This window comes from Lithobates pipiens, unplaced genomic scaffold (genome assembly GCF_037356315.1).
Source record: "Lithobates pipiens isolate NorthernLeopardFrog02 unplaced genomic scaffold, aLitPip1_a1.2 Scaffold_3, whole genome shotgun sequence".
NCBI lineage: Eukaryota > Metazoa > Chordata > Amphibia > Anura > Ranidae > Lithobates > Lithobates pipiens.
Genome location: NW_027507790.1, coordinates 94671451 through 94682668, shown reverse-complemented (window position 1 = coordinate 94682668; position 11218 = coordinate 94671451). Strand labels below are relative to the sequence as shown.

Sequence of the window (11218 nt, the reverse complement as noted above, 5' to 3'; positions counted from 1 at the left end):
TGCTAGGAGAGTGATTTTGGTGGAGGGTTGTGCTAGGAGAGTGATTTTGGTGGGGGTTTGAGCTAGGAGAGTGATTTTGGTGGGGGGTTGCCCTAGGAGAATTATTTTGGTGGGGGGCTTTAGCTAGGAGAGTGATTTTGGTGGAAGGTTGTGCTAGGAGTGTGATTTTGGTGGAGGGTTGTGCTAGGAGAGGGATTTTGGTGGAGGGTTGTGCTAGAAGAGTGATTTTGGTGGGGGTTTGAGCTAGGAGAGTGATTTTGGTGGGGGGTTGCCCTAGGAGAATGATTTTGGTGGGGGGCTTGAGCTAGGAGAGTGATTTTGGTGGAAGGTTGTGCTAGGAGTGTGATTTTGGTGGAGGGTTGTGCTAGGAGAGTGATTTTGGTGGAGGGTTGTGCTAGGAGAGTGATTTTGGTGGGGGGTTGTGCTAGGAGGGTGATTTTGGTGGGGGGTTGTGCTAGGAGAGTGATTTTGGTGGAGGGGGGGTTGAGCTAGGAGAGTGATTTTGGTGGGGCGGTTGAGCTAGGAGAGTGATTTTGGTGGAGGGTTGTGCTAGGAGAGTGATTTTGGTGGAGGGTTGTGCTAGGAGAGTGATTTTGGTGGAGGGTTGTGCCAGGAGAGTGATTTTGGTGGGGGGTTGTGCTAGGAGAATAATTTTGGTGGGGGGTTGTGCTAGGAGAGTGATTTTGGTGTGTGTGGGGGGGGGGTTGAGCTAGGAGAGTGATTTTGGTGGGGGGTTGTGCTAGGAGAGTGATTTTGGTGGGGGTTTGAGCTAGGGGAGTGATTTTGGTGGAGGTTTGAGCTAGGAGAGTGATTTTGGTGGAGGTTTGAGCTAGGAGAGTGATTTTGGTGGGGGTTTGAGCTAGGAGAGTGATTTTAGTGGGGGGTTGGAGCTAGGAGAGTGATTTTGGTGGGGGGTTTGAGCTAGGAGAGTGATTTTGGTGGGGGGTTGCCCTAGGAGAATGATTTTGGTGGGGGGTTTGAGCTAGGAGAATGATTTTGGTGGGGGGTTGTGCTAGGAAAGTGATTTTGGTGGGGGGTTTGAGCTAGGAGAGTGATTTTGGTGGGGGTTGCCCTAGGAGAATGATTTTGGTGGGGGGTTGTGCTAGGAGAATGATTTTGGTGGGGGGGTTGTGCTAGGAGAATGATTTTGGTGGGGGGGTTGTGCTAGGAGAATGATTTTGGTGGGGGGGTTGTGCTAGGAGAATGATTTTGGTGGGGGGTTGTGCTAGGAAAGTGATTTTGGTGGGGGGTTTGAGCTAGGAGAGTGATTTTGGTGGGGGGTTGCCCTAGGAGAATGATTTTGGTGGGGGGTTGTGCTAGGAGAATGATTTTGGTGGGGGGTTGTGCTAGGAGAATGATTTTGGTGGAGGGTTGTGCTAGGAGAGTGATTTTGGTGAGGGGTTTGAGCTAGGAGAGTGATTTTGGTGGGCGGGGGGCTTGCCCTAGGAGAATGATTTTGGTGGGGGGTTGTTCTAGGAGAGGGAATCTGGGGGGAGGGGTGCTGGTGAGGTTGTGCTAGAAGGGGGGATTTGGGGTGTTATTGTAGGAGGAGGGGATTGTCCTAGGATGGGGGATTTGTGCTAGGAGGGGGGGTGTACATCCTACAGACCACAGAACTCTACCTCACTTGTACATTTTCGGTCTTGTACACACCAAGCGCAGTATGGTAACAGGTGTGAAATTGCGTGTTTTCCCATAACGCACAAAAATGTGCTGGCGTTTGCAGACACGTGTGGGTGCCATTCATTCCTAATGACATCCCACGCATCTAGCAAATGTGTGTACGTTGGCAGCTGCTAAAACACATGGTAGCAGAGTGGTGCCATAGCACCGTAGTACCATGATTTGTTGCTGCACAATTTTAAAAATCACGCTGGCACCCTTTTGTGTTTGCGCATAGAGCATGTCATAAAAAAAGGGAATTGTGGGAACACGCAAACAAGCATTTGCGCCCGAATGCACCTAATGGTGTAAATGAGCCCTCAAACTGGTGTGCCCCGGGGTTGTGCCGATTCTAAAGGGCGCCTTGACTGAAAAAAGGTTGAAAAACATTTCTCTAGAGACTATTGGTGTAGACCACAATGTCTTCCCTGGACATGAACTGTATTTCAAATGTTCCTTCATGGATACAATGTGGGGAAAGTCTGCCTGTCAAACAGAAGTCAGGGCTATTTCCACACATGAACTGTCCATCCATACAGTCCCTGAATGACAGAGCCCTCTCCTGACATGCCTAAGCTCCCCCTCCCTCTGTCATTCCCTCCAGGACTGCACTGACAGGGATTACACGTCATCACACTGCGACTACCGGCTCTCCTAGGCCATGTAAACAAAAGATGGCTGCTGCCTTGACAGGTGAAGATGCAGAGAGCAGTCTGCACGATGACAGCGATTCCTCGGCCAGTACGGCGAGCTGCTCTCCGGCAGATGAGAACAGGACTCTGCCGATGTGCCCGGGCCTGACGGAGCTGCCGGAGGAGCTCCTGGAGCTCATACTATGTCAGGGGGATCTGGACTACAGGGACATGGCCAGTGTCAGCAGTGTCTGCAGGCGGCTCCGAGCGGTGTGTGCCACCCGGGGGAAGATATGGAGAAAGCAACTGTTTAATCGGTAAGAGATTGATCGGGTGTGAGAGGGCAACCAAGACCTGGGGATCGGTCAATGTGTGAGAAGACAAGGAGGTCAGGGATTGGCAGTGTGTGAGAAGACAAGGAGGTCAGGGATTGGTCAGTGTGTGAGAAGACAAGGAGGTCAGGGATTGGTCAGTGTGTGAGAAGACAAGGAGGTCAGGGATTGGTCAGTGTGCGAGAAGACAAGGAGGTCAGGGATTGGTCAGTGTGCGAGAAGACAGGGGGATCAGGGATTGGTCAGTGTGCGAGAAGACAGGGGGATCAGGGATTGGTCAGTGTGCGAGAAGACAGGGGGATCAGGGATTGGTCAGTGTGCGAGAAGACAGGGGGATCAGGGATTGGTCAGTGTGCGAGAAGACAGGGGGATCAGGGATTGGTCAGTGTGCGAGAAGACAGGGGGATCAGGGATTGGTCAGTGTGCGAGAAGACAGGGGGATCAGGGATTGGTCAGTGTGCGAGAAGACAGGGGGAACAGGGATTGGTCAGTGTGCGAGAAGACAGGGGGATCAGGGATTGGTCAGAGCGCGAGAAGACAAGGGGATCAGGGATTGGTCAGAGTGCGAGAAGACAAGGAGGTCAGGGATTGGTCAGTGTGCGAGAAGACAAGGAGGTCAGGGATTGGTCAGTGTGAGAGAAGACAAGGAGGTCAGGGATTGGCAGTGTGAGAGAAGACAAGGAGGTCAGGGATTGGTCAGTGTGTGAGAAGACAAGGAGGTCAGGGATTGGTCAGTGTGTGAGAAGACAAGGAGGTCAGGGATTGGTCAGTGTGTGAGAAGACAAGGAGGTCAGGGATTGGTCAGTGTGTGAGAAGACAAGGAGGTCAGGGATTGGTCAGTGTGTGAGAAGACAAGGAGGTCAGGGATTGGTCAGTGTGTGAGAAGACAAGGAGGTCAGGGATTGGTCAGTGTGTGAGAAGACAAGGAGGTCAGGGATTGGTCAGTGTGTGAGAAGACAAGGAGGTCAGGGATTGGTCAGTGTGTGAGAAGACAAGGAGGTCAGGGATTGGTCAGTGTGTGAGAAGACAAGGAGGTCAGGGATTGGTCAGTGTGTGAGAAGACAAGGAGGTCAGGGATTGGTCAGTGTGTGAGAAGACAAGGAGGTCAGGGATTGGTCAGTGTGTGAGAAGACAAGGAGGTCAGGGATTGGTCAGTGTGTGAGAAGACAAGGAGGTCAGGGATTGGTCAGTGTGTGAGAAGACAAGGAGGTCAGGGATTGGTCAGTGTGTGAGAAGACAGGGGGTCAGGGATTGAACAGTGTGCGAGAAGACAGGAGGTCAGCGATTGGTCAATGTGCGAAAAGATAGGGGCTCAGTGATTGGTCACTGTGCAAGGAGATCAGGGATTGGTCAGTGTGTGAGAAGACAGGGGGTCAGGGATTGGTCAGTGTGCGGAAAGGCAGGGAGATCAGTGATTGGTCATTGTTGGAGAAGGCAAGGAGATCAGGGATTGTCATTTCAGGTTTTATAGGTAGCTCAGGGATTGTTCAGTATGTCAGGCAGATAAACCATGGTTGTAGTGTAATAGTTGTTTTCCTGTCCCCTTGCACGACTGTCAAATTGGGAGTAGTGAAAGTAGTGTCCCAATGAACATGGTTGAGACTGCCTTCAAGGCAAACACAGGCATATATTGTAGTACACCCATGTGAACGAGGGCTGACAGGGGATTTATGTGTGGAGGCTAAACCTACATATGCAGATTGTTTTAGTATCATATGTGTAACAGACTGATATGAGGACAAATTTAATTAAAGGAACTGACATCTCCAATCTGTAAAGTACAGTAAACAGTTGTGGTGGTTCAAGTAACTCTCTGTCTACAATGCAATGACATTGGTGCTCTGAAATCCTAAAACTATATTTAGAAACCAGGACTTTGATGGAAACATGTTATCCTTGCTTAGTGGAGTTGCATTCTGCTTCCTTCATTATCTAGGACCCGTTCGCACTAGAAACTGCACCTTTTTTCCTTGCACGTATACATGCATTTGATGTGCATTCTATATACAGTTGATGTGCATTTATCTATCTGCTTTAGTCTTGTGAGGTCTATTCCTCCTTTCTTTCCCTGGACTTTTATGTGCACTGTGATATGTGCGTTTGTATGCGTTTTTTCTTGTAAAAATGGAGCATGCTCTACATTTTTCCACTGCACTGCACTGCAATAATGTGACCTATGTCCATAGGATTACCTTGCTTTGGACTATCTATGCAGTTGGAGTGCAAAAAGTCAAAAAATGCAGCCAACTGCATCCCACTGCGTTAGGTGTGGGCCCTAACTGTTGACTAATAAACTCCCAAAACTGTTGGATGGTTCAGTTTTCATTGATCAGCTTGGATAAGACCTGTCTGAGGGATTTTTGTTTTTTTTATCCCAAAGACTGACGCTATATTTACATGCTAATTTGCCAAAATCTATGTCTACAAGATAACTCATTGTGTTTATTGTATTATGTAGATGGCCATCAATAATCAAGTACTATAACCATATGGATCTTCCAGATTGGCTGGAAGAGTATAAAAGTCGGCACAAGGCTGGCATAGCTGCACGAAAACTAGTGTCCTCATTCTCAAAGGAACTCATCGTGGAGCATGTAAGTTACATTTTATCAACGTTTTATGCCGTCTGTAAACATAGTAATTAAAATGTTTGTATCCAAACTTTTATTTAATTCACATAATGACAATAATGTAGTCTGCCTACTGAGCAAGCAGATGTAAGGCTTTGTAATGTCATTGGTGCAGGGAGCAGAGATCTTTTATGAGGAAAGAATTAAGATGTCAGTGGTTATTTGAGCCGATTAGCTTTTAGTCTTTACATCGATTTTTATTTTAAGTTTGATTATTTTATTTTATTTTTTTTAATGACCTTTAAGTTGCTTTTTCTACTGTAAGTTTTTTTTTTTTTTAGCTTGCCTGTAAAATAGAAATTCATTTATTGTTCTTATAAATAGGGGTGCACCGAATGGAAATTTTGGTGCCGATACCACAAATGAAGGATGCACTAGGCCGAAAACCGATACCGAAAATGGCAGTTTTTAATAAATATTTATATTATTTTTATATATAATTGTATTCAACTTTTTAATTAATATCATCAATTTAAATTAATATGAATTTTTTGTTTGTCAGTATTGGCACGTTTAGTGCAAGAAAGGTCAAGAAAAATGCAGTCTGCAGTCTCTAACATCTCTTGTATCATGTCTGCAATCCCTTACTTAAACACATTGCTAATAGTATTAGCAAAATTTCCATTCGATGCACCTCTAGTAGATATGATACAGGAGATGGTCAGAGACTGCAGACACGATACAGGAGATCAATGCAGCCTGCTTGTGCCCAGCAGCCTCACCAGTGCCTGTCATATGCAGCTTGCCTGTGCCCAGCAGCCTCACCAGTGACCGTACTATGCAGCCTCACCAGTGCCCGTCATATGCAGCCTCACCAGTGCCCGTCATATGCAGCCTCACCAATGCCTGTCATATGCAGCCTCACCAGTGTTCGTCATATGCAACCCGCCAGTGGCCATCATATGCAGCTTGCCAGTGCCCAGCCGCGGCGATCTCTGTGTGTCACGGAACTGGATTGGAATTGCCCGGGCTGCAGTAACAATGTCCCCCCTCCTGTAATCACGTCACGCTGATTCACTGTCCCGCCATTGGATCAGTGTGCCATCTATCACAGGAGGTGGGACATTGTTACTGCAGCCAAGCAATTCAAGCAATTCAGCCTCGTGAAACACGGAGATCGCGGCGAGTGGAGGAGGAGGAGGTAGGACTGGGCAGCACCCGAGGCAGACCACGCTTTCTTTCGGTATCGCTTTTTTTTTTTTTTTTTTTTTTTTTTTTATATCATTCAGCCGAATGAAAAAACCCAGTTTTCGGGCAATAATTTTCGGCGGCCGAAATTTCGGATTTAGAAATAGACATGTTTGTGATGGACGTGGAGTCACACTGGCCACCTTTACTAACTTGTGACAAATGGCTGGTCAAACTTACACCACTCGGTCACTGATACTCGATGATGGTACTCTCAGCCTCACCCTGCACAATTAATTGTAAAAGAATCAAGATTGCAATTTTACAACCCCCCCCCCACTCCCACGATCTTAACAAAGCATTTTCCCAATTCAGTGCAGAGAGTTCTCTGCTCACGGCTGACAGCTGTAAAAAAAAACAAATAAAACAGCCTGCTGAGTTTATGACAACATTGCTTAGAGATAAAGAGAAACATAACACTTAGGCCTCTTTCACACGGACTCTCCATTTAGGTCCGCCTTTCAGTTTTAGACCTCTATGGAGCATCGGATGTCAGCAGTGACATGTAAGCTGACATCCGACCTGCTCCGATATCTGAAAAAGTGTGACGGAGGAAAAAACTACTTTTCCATTCGTCATCGGATCGGGTGACGACGGACTCTACGGTCTGTCCTCATCCGATCTCCCATATGGGAAGAGCGGCGCTCTGGCAGGTCCGTCCCTGCACAGTATGCAGAGACGGGTCTGTCATCTTCCTGCTCAGCGGGGATCGACGAAGCAATCCCCTGCTGAGCAGAGCGGGCTCCGTACATGGACACGTCCATGTGAAGGAGCCCTTAGTCCTTTTAGATCAAAGAAATAAACTTCGGTCTGTAAGACCCCTTTCACACTGGGGCCACAGCCGCATCAGCACTAAAACGCTGATCCTTTTTAGCAGCACTTCTTTTAGCGCTGTTTAGGCAGAACTTTTCGTCTGCTAGCGGGGTGCTTTTAAGCCCAAAGAAGGGGTTAAAAATGCCTGTGTTACAATGCTTCCAAAGCGCTTTTCATGAACTTTTGGAAGCACTGCCCATTCATTTCAGTAGGCAGGGTGTTTAGTGAGAGCTGAATACAGCGCTCCCAAACCATCCCATAGATGCTGCTTGCAGGACTTTTTCTACATCCTGCAAGCGCACTTCCCCAGTGTCAAAAGTCATGCTGAAACGAATGGGATGTGGTTATCAGGTACTTTACAGGCGCTATTTCTAGTGCTAAAATGCCTGAAAACCACCTCAGTGTGAAAGGGGTCTAAATGAGAGCGGTTTAACCACTTAAAGACTAAACCTTTTTTCTGACACTTACTAATATATAGCAACATCCCACAAAAAGTGAGAACACCCCTCATTTTGTAAATATTTATTGTATCTTTTCATGCAACACTGAAGAAATTATAGTTTGCTACAATGTAAAGTAGTGAGTCTACAGCTTGTCTAACAATGTACATTTCCTGTCTCCTCAAAATAACTCAACACATAGCCATTAATGTCTAAACCGCTGGCAACAAAAGTGAGTACACCCCTAAGCGAAAATGTCCAAATTGGGCTCAATTACCCATTTTCCCTCCTCAGTGTATGTGCCTCGTTAGTGTTAGAAGGTCTCAGGTGTGAATGTTGAACAGGTGTGTTACATTTGGTGTTAATGCTCTCACTCTCTCATACTGGTCACTGAAAGTTCAACACGGCACCTAATGGAAAATAACTTATTGAGGATCTTAAAAAAAGAATTGTTGCTTTACATAAAGATGGCCTAGGCTATAAGAAGATTGCCAAGACCCTGAAATTGAGATGCAGCACGGTGGCCAAGACCATACAATGGTTTAGCAGGACAGGTTCCACACAGAACAGGCCTTGCCATGGTCAACCAAAGAATTTGAGTGCACATGCTCAGCGTCATATCCAGAGGTTGTTTTTAGGAAATAGACATATGAGTGTTGCCAGCATTGCTGCAGAGGTTGACTGGGTGGGGCGGGTCAGCCTGTCAGTCAGACCATACGCCGCACACTGCACCAAATTGGTCTGCATGGCTGTTGTCCCAGAAGGAAGCCTCTTCTAAATATGATGCACAAGAAAGCATGCAAACAGTTGCTCAAGACAAGCAGACTAAGGACTTGGATTACTGGAACCATGTCCTATGGTCTGATGAGACCAAGATAAATGTATTTGGTTCAGATTATGTCAAGTGTGTGTGGCAGCAATCAAGTGAGGAGTACAAAGACAAGTGTGTCTTTCCTACAAGTCAAGCATGGTGGTGGGAGTGTCATGGCATGAGTGCTGCTGGCACTGGGGAGCTACAGCTCATTGAGGAAACCATGAATGCCAATGTGTACTGTGACATACTGAAGCAGAGCATGATCCCATCCCTTTGGAGACTGGGCCGCAAGGCAGTATTCCAACATAACAACCCCTAAACTGTAAATTTAGTCCAATATTTTTGTATAATGTGAAAGATGATGTTGCGCCGCGGGAATCATGAGAGAATCGTGATCTTTATTCTAAGAATAAAAATCGCGTTTCTCATTTTGGCCAGAATCGTGCAGCACAAGAGTTCTCCAGCTTGCTCGACCATAAACTAAGGGACAGCTGACTGAGTTTGATTGTCGCTGAGTTTCGTTAACTATGCAGTTAGTGACTTTTATACCCCCCCCCCCCCCCCCCCAAAAAAAATCATGCTCCTGTCCCTTTTAAGGTACAGGCTGTAGCCCAGTGCTTTTGCCTTTTCAATTGCCCCTTTTTATCTTACACTGTACCTGGTTGATCCTGCCTGGTCCTGACTTTCCCTCTGTGAGCTGATAATGCTTATCATGTCTGCTGAGCCATGAAATTGTGGTCAGTTTACATGCCTCCATCATAACAGCTCTCCCCTGTGCATCTCTGCATCTCCCCCTCCCTCTCCCTGTCAGTTCCATAATCAGCAGAGAGAACACAATCTCCACCCCTCCCCTCTCCCCGCTCTTTCGCCTGTGAAGAGTTACTGCCAGTTCCTGCCAGCCCCTCTGCAACAAAAATATGTACTAGAAATTGTGTGTTTTAAAAAAAAAATTCTGCTGCTAAATGACCGCGCAGGAGATGTCAGAGGGGAAGCTCAAGCCCCCCCACTGTAGTCCATACATTGGGGAGGGAGAACGGCAGGCAGTCACATGACCGCACATTGGCGATATGAAAAAAAGGTATTTAGCTGCTATATTAAAAAAAACTCACACACGTCGGACTTAACAACCCCTTTAACTCTTTTCTCTGCCACCAGATAGTTTGTCATAAATATCAAACGTTAGCCATATTGGCAATGACACTTATGACTTAAAATAAATGTCTATAACACACACTGCCACCACAGACAGGTATGTGCAGAGATTTACCATATAGAACCACTCTTCCAAGAGATGGGGATTTTTTGGTTTCGGAGTTAGTGCATCAGAGATAATTTAGCGATTTAAAAAATATTGTTTAATAAGCAAGCAGTTGAACCGGTGCAAATAAAATGTTTACAGAAAAAGGATATTACCAGTGATAGGTGACAATAATACAGCAGAGAAATAAAAAGGTTTAAGATTAAAAATAAAGTGGTTGTAACCTTACTATATAATGTCACTGCCAGCCCCTCTTCTTTATCCAGTGATAACTCACAGTATTAGCCCTTGTACACACGGTCGGAGATTCCGACAACCAAATCCATTGGATTTTGTCTGACGGATCTTGTCCGAAACTGTTGCATACACACAGTCGGACAAAGTTGTCGGAAAATCCAATCTTTCAGAACGTGATGACGTAATTTCGTTACGATGGGACTACGTTCAGGCTAGTAGCCAATAGCTTTGATGTAGGAATTTGATCTGAGCATGCGTGGCACTTTGTCCGATCGGAATTCTCTACACATGATCGGAGTATGTTCTATCGGAGCATTTTGTCGGACAATATTTCCGGCAAGTTAGAAAATTTGGTCCGACGGATATTCCGACGGAAACAGTCTGATGCAGACCACACACAGTCGGAATATCCGACAAAACGCTCCGATCGGACATATTCCGTCGGAATCTCCGACCGTGTGTACAAGGGCTAAGTGTTTTTTTTTTTTTTTTTTTTTTTTTTTTAATCGATGCCTCTAAATAGCTCTTCAGGCCGGGTCAAGTGACTCCTGGCCGCTCTACTACTCCGATCCAAGGCTACAGTGGCCCGGCTGAGATCTCCCTCTGACGTCATCTGGGGAGGTCACGTGATCGCCGTGCTTGCCACTCATCCCTTTCCGCTGTAGCCCTGGTTCGGAGTAGCAGAGTGGTAAGGAGTCACGTGACTGGCCTGAAGATTTAGAGGCTTTGTTTAAAAAAAAACATTTATACTGTGAGTTATCGCTGGATATAAGAGAGGGTGTGGATGTGACATTTTTAAAAGTTTTCCTAGCGAAGCTATCCTCCCTTCGGTCTATTATGAATTCTGCTGCTAGACTAATACACCTCATTAACTGATCCATGACTGCTGCTCCTATCTGCCAATCCCTTCACTGGCTTCCCCTACCCCACTGTGTAAAATTCAAAATGCTAATCATAACATACAAGGCCATTAACAACATCACCCCCATCTACATCACCAACCTCATCTGCAGATATTGCTCAAACCGCCCCCTCCGCTCCTCCCAGGACTTCCTGCTCTCTAGCTCCCTTGTTAACTCCTCCCATGCTCGCTTTCAAGACTTCTCCAGAGCCTCTCCCATTCTCTGGAACTCCCTCCCCCAGTATATCTGATCAGCCCCTAACCTTTTTCACCTTTTAGGAGATCCCCGAGCCACCCCCATCAAATCATTC

The 11218-nt window shown here is 46.5% G+C and overlaps 1 protein-coding gene across 1 annotated transcript in view; it reads left to right on the top strand.

Annotated features, from left to right (window-relative positions):
- The first annotated feature begins 2287 nt into the window (after positions 1-2287).
- FBXO21 (F-box protein 21) overlaps positions 2288-11218 on the top strand; it is a 77329-nt gene continuing 68398 nt past the window's right edge. Inside the window, exons 1-2 of the mRNA XM_077462052.1 lie at positions 2288-2611; positions 5085-5220. Of these exons, the coding sequence (XP_077318178.1) occupies positions 2337-2611; positions 5085-5220 (411 nt within the window). The 5' untranslated portion in view covers positions 2288-2336. The remainder of the gene's footprint in view (positions 2612-5084; positions 5221-11218) is intronic.